The sequence below is a fragment of the Eurosta solidaginis genome, chromosome 5 (assembly GCF_040869045.1).
Source record: "Eurosta solidaginis isolate ZX-2024a chromosome 5, ASM4086904v1, whole genome shotgun sequence".
Lineage (NCBI taxonomy): Eukaryota > Metazoa > Arthropoda > Insecta > Diptera > Tephritidae > Eurosta > Eurosta solidaginis.
Genome location: NC_090323.1, coordinates 253,859,539 through 253,878,245, shown reverse-complemented (window position 1 = coordinate 253,878,245; position 18,707 = coordinate 253,859,539). Strand labels below are relative to the sequence as shown.

General features: G+C 34.9%; 1 protein-coding gene across 7 annotated transcripts in view; it reads left to right on the top strand.

The window, feature by feature from the left end:
• Iml1 (GATOR complex protein Iml1) overlaps positions 1–18,707 on the top strand; it is a 100,532-nt gene that overhangs the window by 66,026 nt on the left and 15,799 nt on the right. For 4 of the 7 annotated variants that reach the window (XM_067789850.1, XM_067789848.1, XM_067789845.1 and 1 more), the window contains 3 exons: positions 1,871–1,948; positions 5,014–5,078; positions 16,277–16,390. In XM_067789850.1, coding sequence (XP_067645951.1) covers positions 1,871–1,948; positions 5,014–5,078; positions 16,277–16,390 — 257 coding nt within the window. Of the gene's footprint in view, positions 1–1,870; positions 1,949–5,013; positions 5,079–13,165; positions 13,228–16,276; positions 16,391–18,707 lie in introns of all 7 variants that reach the window. The other 3 variants (XM_067789847.1, XM_067789846.1, XM_067789849.1) reach the window with 3 other exon arrangements.

Genomic DNA, 18,707 nt, shown 5'->3' with positions numbered 1-18,707 from the left:
TTAGATTATGGAAGGGAGGTATTCCCAATAAGGCACTAAGTGCATCAGTAGGGGACGCTCTCATCAAACCCGTTATGCCAATATAAACAAGTCGATGTATTTAGCTTAATTTGTTTCTTGCTGTTTTTTGCGTGGTCTATGGTCACCAAACTAGGGAAGCATTGGCTTCTGAGTATTATTAAATGTCCAGTATACCATTTTACGAGATAGTCCCCGTGTTTTGCCATTTAGTCGAGTATAGGCGAAGAGCGCTCTTGTTGCTTTGTTTGAGTTAACATCTAGATGAGCATTCCACGCGAGGGTTCTGTCCAGTGTAACCCCTAGGTATTGTACTCCCATTGAAAATCAGAATGGTTCTGGATAGGGATAGTTTTCTTCTCTGGGTAAAAGCCACTAGGACAATTTTGTTAGGATTGATAGACATGTTTTGTTGCATGCGATTGGACACTGTAACTTCATGCAATCCTTTGATGAAGATCACTTTTCCGCATTTCCGTGTTTATCAAATCCGTAGGATTTCAGTAACTAAAGGAAAAAGTACACCCCCTGCTATTGACTCAGTTATCCCTTCCAGCTCAATACTGATTTTTCTTCTCTTTAGTTACCATGGATAGCAACCGGCATAGCTTGTTCGATAGCTTGATATGTTTGTCGTGTTACCGAAAACCTCTAAGATGTCAACAAAATCGCAGAAATCTAAATTTTTAGACTCCAAAACCTTTTAATTTTTTCCGTGGGGATATGAGTAGCCGTCTCCGTACTTTTCCTAACTGATAGGTAAATTTAGTCCTACGCAGAAAGAGTTTGCTTAGGTTCACCTCCCTAATATGCTCATTCAATATTTTCTCCATACCATTTGGTAGAAACGAACTAAGGTTATGTGGCAGTCCTAACAAATCCAATTTTTAAACTAAAACAACTAATTTCGGGATGTTAATTAAAAAAAATATTGTTAAATATTTGTCATTTTTGCTGAAATATACACTTGGGTATAAAAAAATGGTAGCAAAAATAATGTGTTTTTTCTTCTTTGTTTAAATTATTAAAAGAAAACTAAATAAACTGTATATCAAAATGTGCAAAAGCAAAAAAGGGCACGTTCTGCAACAATTACTTAAAAACGTTTTCGAAAAATAAGAAAATTCGAAATTTTTTCGAAAACATCCGCAAAATTTACCAAATCTTTTGCAAGAATTTAAGAACATTTTTTTTTTAATTATGCAGTTTAGCATTCCAATTATTTTGCATTCAACAAAGTAAAGTTTTAAATCCTCTGAAAATTCGCAATGTCTTTTAATTTTTTCCGACACGTTTGAATTCAGGTTTATTTCCATATACGAAAATAAAATTCGATTCACTTTGTATGGAAGAAATCTTAAAAAACACACTTCATAAAAAAATGTCTTAATATTTCCCAATTTTCAAAAATTAAAAAAAAAAATTCGTAATTTTAAATTTTTAGAAAACATTTGCGAAATTGGTTTATATGGTTTGGGATAAACAATTTATTAAAGTTTGTTATTTATTTAAAATCAGCGAAAAAACAAAATAACGATAAAATTTGCAAATAATTTTACTGCTATTTCTTTACTCACATGTGTACATACTTATCTTTTTACTTGTTATTTATATTATCTTTAATATACAACATACATATATACATAGAAAAATACATATATGTTAATTAAGAATCGTACTATGTATGTATATTGTATTCTCACAATTTTACAAAATAGTTATTAAAATTTTTTGACTAAATACAAGCATATCCAAATACTACTTACTTACTTACTTACATACCCAACAATTTTCAATTTTTTCCAAATTATTGTTGCTTACGGCTTATGTATCGAGTTGGAATCATTTACAGGATAGCCCCACCGCACAAAGTCATTTATCACGACGGCGTCACAGTACGAGTATTATTTCCAGACCTCAACCCAATCAGGTTCTTTACTTAAATCTTTACATACAATCTTACATATGTACATACATGCATACTTAATACATACATACATGCATTACTTCAATTTTAAATTTGTACCTGCTACTACTATTTCATATACTATAAGTGAATCGTTATGGCGACATTGCTTTTGTTTTTGTCAATTTGAACTGCTTTAAAAAAAAAAGGAAAACTCCATGAGCATCATCTTTAGCAGTAAACTTAATAACCTGCATATGCAATAATAATTTTAAATTTTTTTAGTAATGAATTGTACATTTTGTCAACATTAAAAAAGTAGTAAAAATCATGTTCTTGTTTTTTATATGTTGCATAATTTTGCACTTTTGTAATTAATAAAATTGCTCATGTTACAGTTTAAAAAAACGTAAAACCCAGTAACGTTTATAACATTCAAAACCTAAATTTAAAAAAAAAAATAAAAAATTTTTAAAATACACTACTGGAAACATTTACGGGTAAAAACCAAAATTTAAAGTGAACTCTCAGGTTGATTTATTTTAGTTTTGATTGCTTAAAATCTTTGACAATTTTCCCTAAAGATTTTCACAGAATGTGTTTCACAAATACTAAAATGTATTTTAAACTATTTTTGAGACAGACAAAAATGTATGCAACTGCAACTGTATTTTTTGTGACCCTTTTCCCAAATATTTCTGCACTGAATTTCATTTCGTTTGTCCGATTGGAAAAATCGCGTTATCTCGGCTGCCGATTCGAAAAACGCACTATTTCAAAATAGTTTTAAAGTACGCTCTCTCTCTGTTTTTTTATTTAAAAAACGTCTTAACTCAAATTTTAGCTAAAATTTTGTTTCTTTCAGCTACACCCTATCTCAGAATATGTTTCAAAAGCTCCTCCTCCACTGTACTCAAACGGGTGTTTTCGAAAATTTTTAAACTTTTAAATACAAGTTTTTTAACTTAGATAAAAACTTGTTGTCCATAATGCGAAACTTTCACTTTTATTAATTTGCCAAACAAAAAATGTAAACATTGTGGATAAAACAAGTGTGATCTGTCAACTGCCTGACAGGATGTTCAAGATGTCTACTTTTCAGCGTTTTGGCAGCGTTTTGACAGGATATTCAATATGGCGGCATATTGGGCCGGCTATCTAGTGTTGCCAAACCAAAGATAAGAAATTAACAAATTATCTGGCTCAAATCGTTGGTGTTGTATTTACAGGCAAAATTATTTATCTGGTTCAGGATCTTTCCAACCGAATGATGCCTATTGGTTTTTTATTATCTAGCTAATTTGTAGATACGAAAAGAAAAATATGCGCTAACGTATTTTGTGTCTTATTTATTTGTTAAATTGCAGTTTTTAACTGTTTAATGTTATAAAAATAGCAACGAGTGCGAAAAATACATTCACTTGCAAAGTGTGACAGCACCCTTAGCCAAAACAAATGCCGAATTCTTCTTATTCTTTGCTTGCAACAAAAGTTGGAAGTTGGTTACTTTTTCATGTCAAATGGCGCGAGATTGTATTGAACGCATCTATATGAAAGAGTTGATTGTGACCCGGCCATTAAAAAACTGCAAAATCAGTCTAACCCTTCTAAACTGGCAAACTGTGTTGAACTTTTACTGTATAACCGGGCCTTAGCTTTTTCAAAATCTAAACAAATAATGTTTAAGGTTTTCTAAAACAAAATTGTTTACCTTTTATCATTTTAAACAAAAATTTATGAATATAATAAAGTCATATCACATTTGTAATGAAATAAAAAAAATTATAGCTTTTCGCAGGTTTTTTACAACAAACAACTTTTATATTTAATACATTTTTTTGCAAAAAATTTATTTGAAAACTGTTTTCAAATAAAGCTTGTATGCTTACAACTTTAAAAACTCCTTTTTTTTTAATTCTTTAAACCAAAAGTTTAGATAAACACAAATGTTCAGATTGTATAAGAGTTGTTATTATATGAATTTTATATTTTTTTTTGTTGAAAATTTCTTATAGTTAAATATTTTTTTCTAATACATATATACAAAAAATTAGAAGTTTTTTGGATTTATGAAATGAAAACATTAATTAAAAAAACATTAGTGAAAATTATAAATAAACATGAAAAATTGAAAAAAAAGTATTTGGAATTTAAAAAACTTAAAACTATTTCATAATACTTACATAGCTTAATTCGCCAAAGCCACAACCAACAAATTTTAAATTTAAGAAGCAAAAACATTTTTTTTCACATTCACTACATGCAGAATTGGTTTCTAAAAGTGGCGTAACTTCCTTGTTATTGGTTCGAACACTTTCAAGTTTTAGCAAAATCTGTGAAAAATGCAGTTTCGAAAACTCAATTTTTCCAGCTTAGATATATATACCAAAAATGTGAAGTTTTTTGGTTTTATGAAATGAAAACATTAATTAAAAAAAAACATAATTAGTGGAAATTATAAATAAACATGAAAAATTGAAAAAATAAGTATTTGGAATTTAAAAAACTTAAAACTATTTCATAATACTTACATGGCTTAATTCGCCGAAGCCTCAACCAACAAATTTTAAATTTAACAAAAGAATCAAAAACATTTTTTTCACATTCACTACATGCAGAATTGGTTTTTAAAAGTGGCGTAACTTCCTTGTTATTGGTTCGAACACTTTCAAGTTTTACCAAAACCTGTGAAAAATGCAGTTTCGAAACATTTGTTGGTGCCTTTGTGAACTAAGCTATGAACGGTATGTACATTCTAAAAATTTATTTGTTAATAAATTAAAAAATTAAAAATTAATTTTGATATTTTTTTTTGGAAAATCAGATTTTATATTTTTTTATTAAAACCTATTTTGAATTATTTTTAGAATGTTTTTGTTTTAAACAAAAAAAATTTTAAATCTCAAACCAAAATTTTCACAAAAGTTGCAAAAATGTTGTCCTTTAATTGTTTCCGGCAGTGTATTTAATGCTATGGCTCATCTAAAAAATTATTTTTTTTTATAAAGTTTATTTTTTTTTTCATTTAAAGTATGTACGCAATAATAATCATAACTTTTTTTTAAATCTACGCATTCGTAAATCTGAAGGGGCTGGTGAATTCGCCGTTTCGTGAACGTGTTGGCAGCAATCGTCTACCGGATAAACGACCCAGGTTCTTATTCTGTCTTATTTTCTTCTTAAAAAAAATGTTGTTATTGTTTAATTCACGTGATAACAATTAAATAATCACATATGTAGTGGTGTCGAAGCACTAGAACATTTAACGCATTTACAATATCACATGTTTTTTTTTTAATTTGAATGCTTTGTAACTTCTGAGTACTGTACATACATAAATAGGTGCGTTGGACATTTTTTTAGTCAGCTTGTCTTTCTTCTAGCTTCCGTTCTAATTTAGGTTCAGCTGTAAGGTGTTTGCTTATACATACATACATACATACTTATATTATTTTGTACTGAATTCAGTTGTCAATCTCACTGCTATATATGTACGTATGTATATTTGCCTAAGTGATTAAAAAAAAAAAAACATTTCATTTATTCAAAAGAGCTCGAAGCATAAGCTATATAATTGAAGAACATTTTTTTTTCACCCAAATGGGACTCTGCAGCCAGTTTCGAATAAATTGTGTTTTCTTTTAATCATCTTAAGATTGTATAAAATTGTCTCTCAATCGAGGAAGCGTAGTAAATGTAGAAAATATTCCAAATATACAGCACTTGGAGAACGCACCACTTACAAAAGTAATCAATATTAAATGCTTAACGTTAGTAGCTAACACACAACGGATCTAATTACTAGATACGTAGATCAGTGGGTGAACGAAGGCTTCATGCTCCCGGCCATACACTTCAGTGCACGATCGTTCGAACCAAATAGCTTGTGATCGGGTGTACAATCATAAGGCTTTACCTTGCTAAGATACAAGGCCTATCTAAAACCTTTTTTATATATTTTGGATAATGGCATCTGGGGTCACGTCAACTCCACCGTGAGTTCCATTACCATTCAAAGCAAAGCATAAGTAATTCGCTGCATCGTGTTCTAATCCTTTGGCTAATCAAATACAATTCTCCAATTAAGGGTTGTGATTACAACCTTTTCGTCACATCGAATCAAAATGTGCGTTCTCGTCTACGACATGATCAGTCCAATTCTAAATATTCCCTCAGAATTTTGTTCTCGCGGATTTTTTTATTCCCGCGGAAAAATTCCTCCAATTATTTTCTCCTAGGGAGAACAATACTTGGGGAATAGGAATTTCGAATTTTCGAAGTCAGCTGTTTTGTCAATTGAAATTTCGTTGCGCATTTCTTATTTTGTTTAAAAAATTGAAAAGTTTAATTATTGTTGCGAATTTGTTTGAAATTAAGAAATACAATATAAACAATGCACAGTATTGCATTTCATATTGTATTCAACTGAAATGAGTAATGAATTGGTGCCACAGCAACATCAACAGAGGAGCATAAGACGAAGAAGACGGCGGGATAGCACAAATCCGCTCGAGTTGCCTGCTTCCATTCAGCATAGCAATTTTCTGGGGGCCAAGTCGAGTTGAATTTGTCTTTCGTCATATGTTAAAATCTATTTAAGCCTTATTAAAAAATTCTTGGGCAATTTCTGGATGGCTGCATCAAATATACCAAGAGCTATTCCGTTGCTTATGATATACTTTTCGACTTAAAATAAATAATGCTGTGGTAGAATGTACATATTTTAGCAGAAATTTGTACAAAGAAGTGTTCCTTTTTAAAAGAACCAATTTCCTTTAACTATTTTGATGCATTCTCTTTAATTTAACAAGTGAAAAAACTCCTAAGAAATGGCAGAGAAATCTCCCTCTCATTCACTTTCATAACACCTACTTTTCTTCCATAATCGGTTTCCGCTTTTTCGAACATTGTTCAGAATAGGAGGAAAGGGAGAAGTGAAAAACTCACAAGAAATTTTTATTTAGAATTGGGCTGAATGTCTCAGCTACCAATCACATTTACCCAAAATCCGATGTAACCGTTCAGCATAGCCTACGGCAGTTTCAAACATTTAATATAGAAAATGTAGAAACCGTAGAAAGTTTTCACAAATTTATTTTGTTGTTGCGTGTAGGAAACTTTTGTTCACAGTAAAATGGAAAACTTTCTACGTTTTCTATGATTTCTAGACAGAGAGAATATCCCATATGTACATACATACCTACATTTATAATTATCTATCTTTATTTTTCCTTACTTTAGTTTTATTTTATCATTTTATGTGTAAATACCATAAATGTACATACGTAAATACATTTCTATAGGTATATCACTATGGCCGCTTAACTTTCATTTGTTTAATTTTATACGTACTATTAACTTTTTTTACATTTTTAATTGTTTTTATTTTTAATCTTTTATTTTATTTCTTCGCAGCATAACTACGAGTATGCAGATTTTCTTTATTCAAACATATTAATATACATAAAGAAATTTTTTAAATTTAATCTTTATTTTTTTATAATATAATATCGAAGAGTTTTTATTTATTAAGAGCCATCACTCGATACTTTGGCGAATAAAAAGCAACAAATTCATGCCGAATGCTTTCTCAGGGAAGTTTTTGTTAACTGCATTCTATATATTTATATGGTGTAGTCACTTTGCGTAATCGCAATTTTTGGAAAGAGAATTAATTAATTAATTGAATGCAATCATCAAAATACACACAAATACGCCACGAAAATGTGTAGAAGGCATTTTTAAAAATTTATCTGCAAAGAGAATAAATATAATAAGAGACGTCACTCGTTACTTGTAGCTATTTGCCAAATGTTTTCTTCGAGGTAGTCGCTGTTTTTTTTTTTTTTTGGGCGAGATGTGCATAAACTGTCTTCTATACATTTTTGTGGGGTATTTGTGTTTATTTTTCTGACTGTATTTAATTAACTAATTAATTCTCTTTCCAAAAATCGCAGTTGCACAAGGTGCCTACACGGCATGGATAAATGGAGACAATTAAAAATGTCCCTCTTAGAACCCAACAAACATTTAGGTTAGAAAACGATTAGAAGACGAATCGAATTCTAATGTATTTCTCTAAGGTAGAAGGTTAGAGGACGATTTGCGAAACTATCGCGAATTATAGCATTCTCGACAAAAAGGGGACTTCGTTCTCGATATCGAGAAAAGGGCTAGAATTCTAGTCGAATTCTAACGTCAATTGCTAATGGGTTTCTAATGAGAATTTTGAAGTGATGCGCTATTATATTCAGTTATTTAAAATCAGCAAAATTTTAATTGCTTCATTATATTAAATACTTTTATTTGGTTATGAGCTTATAAATTATAATAAAATAAAAACAAGTAAGGAAGGCTAAGTTCGGGTGTAACCGAACATAACATACTCAGTTGAGAGCTATGGAGACAAAATAACGAAAATCAATCTGGGGTAACCCTGGAATGTGGTTGTATAACATGTGTATCAAATGAAAGGTATTAAAGAGTATTTTAAGAGAGAGTAGGCCATAGTTCTATGGATGAACGCCATTTAGGGATATCGCCATAAAGGTGGACCAGGGCTGACTCTAGAATTTGTTTGTACGATATGGGTATCAAATGAAAGGTGTTACTGAGCATTTTAAGAGGGAGTGGGCCTTAGGTCTATCGGTGGACGCCTTTTCGAGATGTCCCCATTAAGGTGGACCAGGGGTGATTCTATAATGTGTTTGTACGATATGGGTATCAAATGAAAGGTGGTAATGAGTATTTTAAAAGGGAATGGGCTTTAGTTCTATAGGTGAACGCCTTTTCGAGAAATCGCCATAAAGGTGGACCAGGGGTGACTCTAGAATATGTTTGTACGATATGGGTATCAAATGAAAGCTGTTAATGAGTATTTTGAAAAGGAGTGATCCTTAGTTCCATAGGTGGACGCCGTTTCGAGATATCGCCATAAAGGTGGACCAGGGGTGTCTCTAGAATGTGTTTGTACGATATGGGAATCAAATGAAAGGTGTTACTGAGCATTTTAAGAGAGAGTGGGCATTAGGTCTATAGGTGGACGCCTTTTCGAGATATCGGCATTAGGGTGGGCCAGGGGTGACTCTAGAATGCTTGTACGGTATGGGTATCAAACGAAAGGTGTTACTGAGCATTTTAAGAGGGAGTGGGCATGAGGTCTATAGGTGGACGCCTTTTCGAGATATCGTCATTAGGGTGGGCCAGGGGTGACTCTAGAATGTGTTTGTACGATATGTGCATCAAACGAAAGGTGTTACTGAGCATTTTAAGAGGGAGTGGGCATTACGTCTATAGGTGGACGCCCTTTCGAGATATCGCCATTAGGGTGGGCCAGGGGTGACTCTAGAATGTTTGGACGATATGGGTATCAAACGAAAGGTGTTACTGAGCATTTTAAGAGGGAGTGGGCATTAGGTTTATAGGTGGACGCCTTTTCGAGATATCGCCATTAGGGTGGGCCAGGGGTGACTCTAGAATGTGTTTGTACGATATGGGTATCAAATGAAAGGTGGTAAGGAGTATTTTAAAAGGGAGTAATCCTTAGTTCTATAGGTGGACGCCTTTTCGAGATATCGCCATAAAGGTGGACCAAGGGTGACTCTAGAATGTTTGTACGATATGGGTATCAAACGAAAGGTGTTACTGAGCATTTTAAGAGAGAGTGGGCATTAGGTCTATAGGTGGACGCCTTTTCGAGATATCGCCATTAGGGTGGGCCAGGGTGACTCTAGAATGTGTTTGTACGATATGGGTATCAAATGAAAGGTGGTATTGAGTATTTTAAAAGGGAGTAATCCTTAGTTCTATAGGTGGACGCCTTTTCGAGATATCGCCATAAAGGTGGACCAAGGGTGACTCTAGAATGTTTGTACGGTATGGGTATCAAACGAAAGGTGTTACTGAGCATTTTAAGAGGGAGTTGGCATTAGGTCTATAGGTGGACGCCTTTTCGAGATATCGCCATTAGGGTGGGCCAGGGTGACTCTAGAATGTGTTTGTACGATATGGGTATCAAATGAAAGGTGGTAATGAGTATTTTAAAAGGGAGTAATCCTTAGTTCTATAGGTGGACGCCTTCTCGAGATATCGCCATTAGGGTGGGCCAGGTGTGACTCAAGAATGTTTGTACGATATGGGTATCAAACGAAAGGTGTTACTGAGCATTTTAAGAGGGAGTGGGCATTAGGTCTATAGGTGGACGCCTTTTCGAGATATCGCCATTAGGGTGGGACAGGGGTGACTCTAGAATGTTTGTACGATATGGGTATCAAACGAAAGGTGTTACTGAGCATTTTAAGAGGGAGTGGACATTAGGTCTATAGGTGGACGCCTTTTCGAGATATCGCCATTAGGGTGGGCCAGGGGTGACTCTAGAATGTTTGTACGATATGGGTATCAAACGAAAGGTGTTACTGAGCATTTTAAGAGGGAGTGGACATTAGGTCTATAGGTGGACACCTTTTCCAGATATCGCCATTAGGGTGGGCCAGGTGTGACTCTAGAATGTTTGTACGATATGGGTATCAAACGAAAGGTGTTACTGAGCATTTTAAGAGGGAGTGGACATTAGGTCTATAGGTGGACGCCTTTTCGAGATATCGCCATTAGGGTGGGCCAGGTGTGACTCTAGAATGTTTGTACGATATGGGTATCAAACGAAAGGTGTTACTGAGCATTTTAAGAGGGAGTGGGCATTAGGTCTATAGGTGGACGCCTTTTCGAGATATCGCCATTAGGGTGGGCCAGGGGTGACTCTAGAATGTTTGTACGATATGGGTATCAAACGAAAGGTGTTACTGAGCATTTTAAGAGGGAGTGGGCACTAGGTCTATAGGTGGACGCCGTTTCGAGATATCGCCATAAGGGTGGGCCAGGGGTGACTCTAGAATGTTTGTACGATATGGGTATCAAACGAAAGGTGTTACTGAGCATTTTAAGAGGGAGTGGGCATTAGGTCTATAGGTGGACGCCTTTTCGAGATATCGCCATTAGGGTGGGACAGGGGTGACTCTGGTATGTTTTTGTACGATATGGATATCAAATTAAAGGTATTAATGAAGATTTTAAAAGCGAGTGGCCCTTAGATGTATATGTGAAGGCGTTCTCGCGATATCGACCAAAATGTGGACCAGGTGATCCAGAAAATCATCTGTCGGGTACTGCTAATTTATTTATATATGCAATACCACTAACAGTATTCCTGCCTAGATTCCAAGGGCTGTTGATTTCGCCTTGTAGAACATTTTCATTTTCTTCTACTTAATATGGTAGGTGTCACACCCATTTTACAAAGTTTTTTCCAAAGTTATATTTTGCGTCAATAAACCAATCCAGTTACCATGTTTCATCCCTTTTTTCGTATTTGGTTTAGAATTATGGCATTTTTTTCATTTTTCGTAATTTTCGATATCGATAAAGTGGGCGTGGTTATGGTCAGATTTCGCCCATTTTTTATACCAAGAAAAAGTGAGTTCAGGTAAGTACGGGGGCTAAGTTTAGTAAAGATATATCGGATTTTGCTGAAGTTATTGTGTTAACGGCCGAGCGGAAGGACAGACAGTGGACTGTGTATAAAAACTGGGCGTGGCTTCCACCGATTTCGCCCATTTTCACAGAGAACAGTCACCGTCATAGAATCTATGCTCCTACCAAATTTGAGAAGGATTGGTAAATTTTTGTTCGATTTATGGCAATAAAAGTATTCTAGACAAACTAAATGAAAATGGGCGGAGCCACGCCCATTTTGAAATTTTCTTTTATTTTTGTATTTTGTTGCATCATATCATTACTGGAGTTGAATTTTGACTTAATTTACTTATATACAGTAAAGATATTAAATTTTTTGTTAAAATTTGAATTAAAAAAAATTTTTTTTTAAAAAGTGGGCGTGTTCTTCATCCAATTTTGCTAATTTTTATTTAGCACATATAGAGTAATAGTAGTAACGTTCCTGCCAAATTTCATCATGATATCTTCAACGACTGCCAAATTACAGCTTGCAAAACTTTTAAATTACCTTCTTGTAAAAGTGGGCGGTGCCACGCCCATTGTCCAAAATCTTACTAATTTTATATTCTGCGTCATAACGTCAACCGATCCACCAAGTTTCGTCGCTTTATCTGTCTTTTGTAATGAATTATCGCACTTTTTCGGTTTATCGAAATTTTCGATATCGAAAAAGTGGGCGTGGTTATAGTCCGATATCGTTCATTTTAAATAGCGATCTGAGATGAGTGGTCAGGAACCTACATACCAAATTTCATCAAGATACCTCAAAATTTACTCAAGTTATCGTGTTAACGGACGGACGGACGGACGGACGGACGGACGGACGGACGGACGGACGGACGGACGGACGGACATGGCTCAATCAAATTTTTTTTCGATCCTGATGATTTTGATATATGGAAGTCTATATCTATCTCGATTCCTTTATATATGTACAACCAACCGTTATCCAATCAAACTTAATATACTCTGTGAGCTCTGCTCAACTGAGTATAATAATTCAAAACCCTATCATATGTTTCACAGTTTTCACTACTAGTTATTGTGTTGAAATATTCGCTTCCACTTATTTCCTCAGGATTGAGCTCGGCATTGGTTTGAGGTACGGATGAGGAAGCGCTTTCTTCATGCCATTCAAATAGCACTTCAGTAATCTGCTTGCTTTCCCTTTTTAAAAATTTTTTTTATTCATTTTCACTTACTAGTATTTATTATTATAAATAAAATAAATTTATTTCGCAGCTTATAATATTTCCACACAACTTTTCACTATTTTTATTTTGTTTGTATAGCACTAAGGATGACTGATCATGTCGTGCAAATAATCGATAACTGTGACAATAATCATATCATCGCATTTCTAGTGTTATTCGAATCGTTTCACAGTCGAATTCTAACCTAGTTCTCTAACCTAGTTTTCGATTCGAAATGCTTTAGAGAACTACATTAGAATTCTAATATAAAACTACAGCATTTCTCCAACGTTAGAAATTGTGTTTGCTCGGAAAACAGTAGCATACATTTTTTTAATTTCCAGTGAGTTACTCGCCACTCGTAGCAGACTGGTGGCTCTTATTATATTTATCCTCTTTGGTATCTGACAAAAAACAACCAGCGACTACCTTGAGAAAACATCGAGTAATTTACCAAAGTATCGAGTGACGGCTCTTAATAAATAAAAACTCTTTGATAATATGATCTTCACATTTTAATTTGGTTTTCGGTTTTCAGCATGTTACTACATCTAGAATTAATGAAAAGCCTCATCCAATAATTATGTCAACACAGCAAAGGTTGGTCAAAGCGCATCTTTTTTTTATTTTGCTCGATTTGTTTTTGTTTCTTTTTTGGCATTTCATAGCACATTTCGTATTAATAAATCGTAGCACTAATACATCGATGTATTTGCAAAATCTTATATCGAACAATTTTAAAATCGTCCAACCAAAAATCCTATAAGAATATATTTTATACAGAACTTAATGATCGACTTGTTTTGTAGGGCTCGATGTACACGGAGCATATGGTCAGAGACGCGTAGAAGACATGGCATGTAACGTCAATTTCTCTACGCCTCACGTCCTGCCCAACTCTTTGGAAAGTACATATGTGACCCGGCCTATGAAAAGGTGGCTTATGACTCAAAAAAAATATATATATACATACATTTCACGCTTTTTTAATTACTACAAAAATCTCCAACTTTTGCAATACTTTGCATACAGAAAAATGTTAACAACGTCTTGTTCCTCCATTTACTTTATATTAGGCCCGTTTCATGTTTGTTTTCAAATTTCAGTACAAAATTTACTCCTGCAATCGTTTTTTAAGTAACTTCCCGAGAGCTCGGGTGAAGTTGAAATAGCCGGTCCGTGAGGACCTAACATGTACTATATGAGTCCGTAGTGTTACCGGAAGTTTGCTTAACGACCAAACTAAAACACCATCTAAATCCTGGATCTATGTTGTAAAATACCGTCCTCTTGGCAAATTATAAAATCTTTCTAGGACCTATGCCACTTGCTGCTTCTAGATCTGACAGCACTATCCCTCCTAATAGCTGAAATCTTAGCCTGGTAAGCGCAGGACACGAGCACAAAACGTGCTCGATTATTTCCTCCTCGAACCCGCAGACCAAGCCTTATTTAAAGGCATGTGACCCCAGAAGGCAGTGTCCAGTCAGAATGCCCGTCATGAGTCTACATTCCTCACTTTTAAATGATAGGAGTAATTTTGTTAGTTTAAGGTTGTAAGACCTAGACATGATTTTCGACACTTTACAGCCCCGCGTTTGGGTTCACGCCTTTCTCGCTTGGTCGGTCATGTGCAACTCGTGCATTTTCTTAATATCGGCCAATCTAATGGGGCGTCTGAGGAGCAAGCTAGCAAGCCTTTTTAAGTTAGTTTATTTTCATTCCCATCTAATTCTATATACCCTGTGCCCCATTGTAGCTGTATGCCTCTCCCTAACTCGATTCTTCCAGGGATTGCTTATGCTCTAACACATTTTTAGATGCTATGCTATGCATGATTATTACCTTAATTGCTGCTTGGCTGTCAAAAGTTGGAAGGGCTGCAGCTTAAGCTATTTTCTTCCAGTGTTTCTATTGCTTTGGTTACGGCTACTACTTCCGCCTGAAAAACGCTACAATGATCTGACAGCTTGCAGGATCTGTTAATTTCCGCATGAGCACAGTATACCGCAGGCCCTACTCCATCCACTACTTTGGAGCCATCGGTTGTTGTTGTTGCGATAAAGACATCCCGAAAGGTTTAAGGAGTATTAACGATGTTGATGTCCCTTTGCTGAATATAGATCACGTACGTTCCGCTAACAAGCACCATTAACGTCAAATCCCAACCATCTCGGGAAAGATTCAAAATGCCCACATTGAACCCCGATCCATCAATCGCTAATTCTTGGAAGACACTTTCTATTTGCGCCAATTGCAACGTCATTTGCGTAAGCCGTAAGTTTGACGGGTCACTTCATCGAACCGCCTGAGCAAGTGGTTGATGACTCCGCCCTGTGGCGTGCCTGTCCACTGATTTCGTGCCCTCATACAATCCCCATTGTGAAGTAATCTTTCTGCAATTTTACATGAAGCCAATCCATCTGGTTATGGCTAGATGTACTTCAATGTAGTTAAGACCATCTATGATCGCCCGTTTAGGGACGTTGTTAAAAACCCCTGCAATGTCTAAGACACCTCCTAACGCATACTTCTTATTTTCTAAGGCTTGCTCTTTAACCACCATCCTATGCAGTGCCGTGTCTACCGACTTGCCTTTGGTGTACGCATGATGTGTTGTGGAGAGAAACCTAACCCAACTTCCCGAGAGCTCGAGTCTTGAAACTTGGAGCACACTTCAGAACACGTTGACAATGTAACATGAGGGAAAATATTTTGGCTAGGTGGTACTGTGATGGTGAAATAAAAAAAAATCTTTTGAATTTGGCAATTTCGCTTTCGAGTTTTAAGTAACTTCCCGATAAACTAGAGAGCTCAAAGTTTTAACATAGGTTTGGACCTTAATAATTTTTAAATTTAAGCAGAGATATTTAGAAAACCCATTAAAACATATGGATTCTTGTGATCGACTTTTAAGTAACTTCTCATTGAGTTCGAAACTTGAAACTTTACTTATAGTTCAGAACGCCATGTCAATGCAACAAAGGAGGAAAAAGTCACCTCTAGGTACGAGGAATAAATCCCTTAGGAGGCGCACGCGTCGAGATAAGTAGAGAATTCATACGATATTGGAAATTTTGGGAACCGTTTTTTAAGTAGCTTCCCGATAAGCTAGGAGACTTAAAATTTAAGTAGGGGCTGAGTTTTGAACCCATTCTTGAATTGCAGGTCTCTAGCTTAAATAAAAAAGCTTACTGCCAGATTAATACACGTGACAAAAAGTTTCAAACAGTTCTATATATCAATATTTATTTAGGTCGTTTCAAAATTATCCATAGCGGGTTTTGCAAAAACATTAACGATGTTTTTACTTCGTAGCAGTAGTAGCAGAATCTAAAATATATTTGCTTGCAAACGGAGTTGTAATGATTAGTATTGCATTATAGTTTTAGTTAGAAATATCGTAATGTATATCTGATATTTAAAACAGGGTGCATTACAAGATTTTTGGATTCGCAACACCTTTTTGAACTATATTTAAGAAAATACATTTGATAAACGACAAATTTATTTGGGAAAATGTACTTCAGAAAAAGTAAAAAATACTTTTCTCAAATACATTTGCCAAGAGCACTGTGCACCCTGTTTAATATCTGCCAAATTTATGTTAAATGAAGTAATTATATATTTAAAAAATCTTCCACGTCAGCTTTGTCCCAAAACCTGTGATGAAAGTCGATCGGGGTCGCATATCTCCTGCAGCTGATGCGGCGGCTGTCGCTTTAAACACCGATTTAAGCAATAAAGAAGATCATGATGATGGGTAAATATTCTAATTAGTGTTAAGATCACATTATATATCTTATTAGTTTCGTTCCAATGGCGTGGAATCCAGATTCGGATATAAATTTTACACGTAAATGCCATGAAAAACTTCTCAGTGAAAACTCATCTGCCTTGCCTTAATGCCGTTCGGAGTTGGCTTAAAACATGCAGGTCCCGTCCTGCCAATTTGTAGGAAAAATTAAAAAGGAGTACGACGCAAATTTGAAGAGAAGCCCTAAATTCTCTTCGGAGGTATATTGCGCCTTTTATTTATTTTTTATTTATATATTTCGAATAGGTAGGGTGGGGGTTGGAGGGACGCAACAAATTAAATGGGGTTACACTGAAATGACAGTCCTTCGTCGGGAAAAATCCCGAGTCGCTCCGGTACATACACCCGACTGCCTTGGGAAGCGAATAGGTAGGGTCGCTCAGTTCGTTAAGATTTTTTGACCGTGAACCCTTTTTACGTAGCAGTTATAGACAAATGTGTTTGGGTATCAGTTGGTTTTTCGTCGTTCGGACCCATACATTTTTTAGTTGAAGCTAATGGACCATAGGCATAAAACGTATGTATGCAGACTCACTGCAGAAAAATGGGAGGCAATCACACAAAGTGACAGTTTTAATGACCACCCCGAGCTGGTGCTAATCAGATGCAGTTGTCAGTCACACTTGTACCAACAGCGCCTAAGTCTGAGCTATATGTAATTAAATTAATCAATCAAAGGCAGTGAGGCAGCTACTATCTCAGCTAAGAACGCCATTTCGTAGGCCATCACAATGTTAAAAGTGTTAGTTGAAATCACTGCGAGGGGACAATTATGAAATCCATATACATATACAAGAATGCAAGTGCGTTGGTCTCGCTGAAACTCAAAAACGGCTTGACCGGCTTCGGTGATTTTTTTTATACTCAGCGTGCTTTGCACACAGAGTATATTAACTTTGATTGAATAACGGTTTCTTGTACAGGTATAAAAGAACTGAGATAGATATAGACTTCCATATATCAAAATCATCAGTATCGAAAAAAAAAATTAGATTGAGCCATGTCCCTCCGTCCGTCCGGCCGTCTGTCCGTTAATACGATAACTTGAGTAAATATTGAGATATCTTCACCAAATTTGGTACACGAGCTTATCTGGACACAGAATAGATTGGTATTGAGCGAAATCGGATGATAATCACGCCCACTTTTTATATATATGTATAAAATTTTGGAAAACAAAAAACCTGATTATTTAGTAAGTAATACACCTAGAATATTGAAATTTGACATGTGGACTGATATTGAGACTCTTGATAAAAATTTGAAAAAAAAAAATTTTAAATGGGCGTGGACCCGCCCACTTGTGATAAAATCAATTTTTAAAATTTATTAATCATAAATCAAAAATCTTTACACCTATCGTAACAAAATTCGGCAGAGAGGTTGCCTTACTATAAGGAATACTTTGAAGAAAGATTAACGAAATTGGCTAAGGACCACGCCCACTTTTATATAAACGATTTTTAAAAGAGTCGTGGACGAAAATTATAAGCTATATCTTAGCGAAAAAGAGCTTTGTATCAATAGAAATTTACTTTCTAAATTGAATTATAACATTAAATTGGAAAACACTAAAATGTTTGAAAATGGGTGTGGCACCATGACTAAGCAATTTTCTATGTTTCGGGAGCCATAACTCGAAGAAAAATTTACATATCGTAATGAAAATGTGTGCACATATTTTCCTTATAGCAAAAAATATTTCTAGTAAAAATGGACGGGATCGGTTAAAGACCAGAGCAACTTAGATATAAAACAAATTTAAAAGGGTCATAGACTAGGCCATGCGAATGAGGAAGAATTTCTTAAGTGCCATTTCATTCCCATTTTGCTTCAATCTGGAGAAGTTTTTTTCTGAGTGTAATAAGTTATAACGTAGCAAAAAATAGTTTTGATTCAATGATATTTCACTTATCAAGTTTTATTGTAAGAGGAATTGGGGACACATTTTTTTTTAAACGGTGCCACGTGTTATGTAGAAAAGTAATTTGTCTGAAATGAAATGTACAATTGAAGCTCACGCTGAGTATACAATGTTCGGTTACACCCGAACTTAGATACCTTAGCTTGTTTTTGTTTGTTTCAATTTTCAATTTCGCTGCTTTTACACGGTGTCGAAAATTTATTTTTTATATTTTGTGAACTCTTCATAGTCAACCTTTTTTACACATGCCGTTAGTGTTGATAACTCTCATAAGACTATTCCGGATATTTAAGGTACGATTTTGATCCCGATACCGAGCTGGATAGCGCATTGTAACGC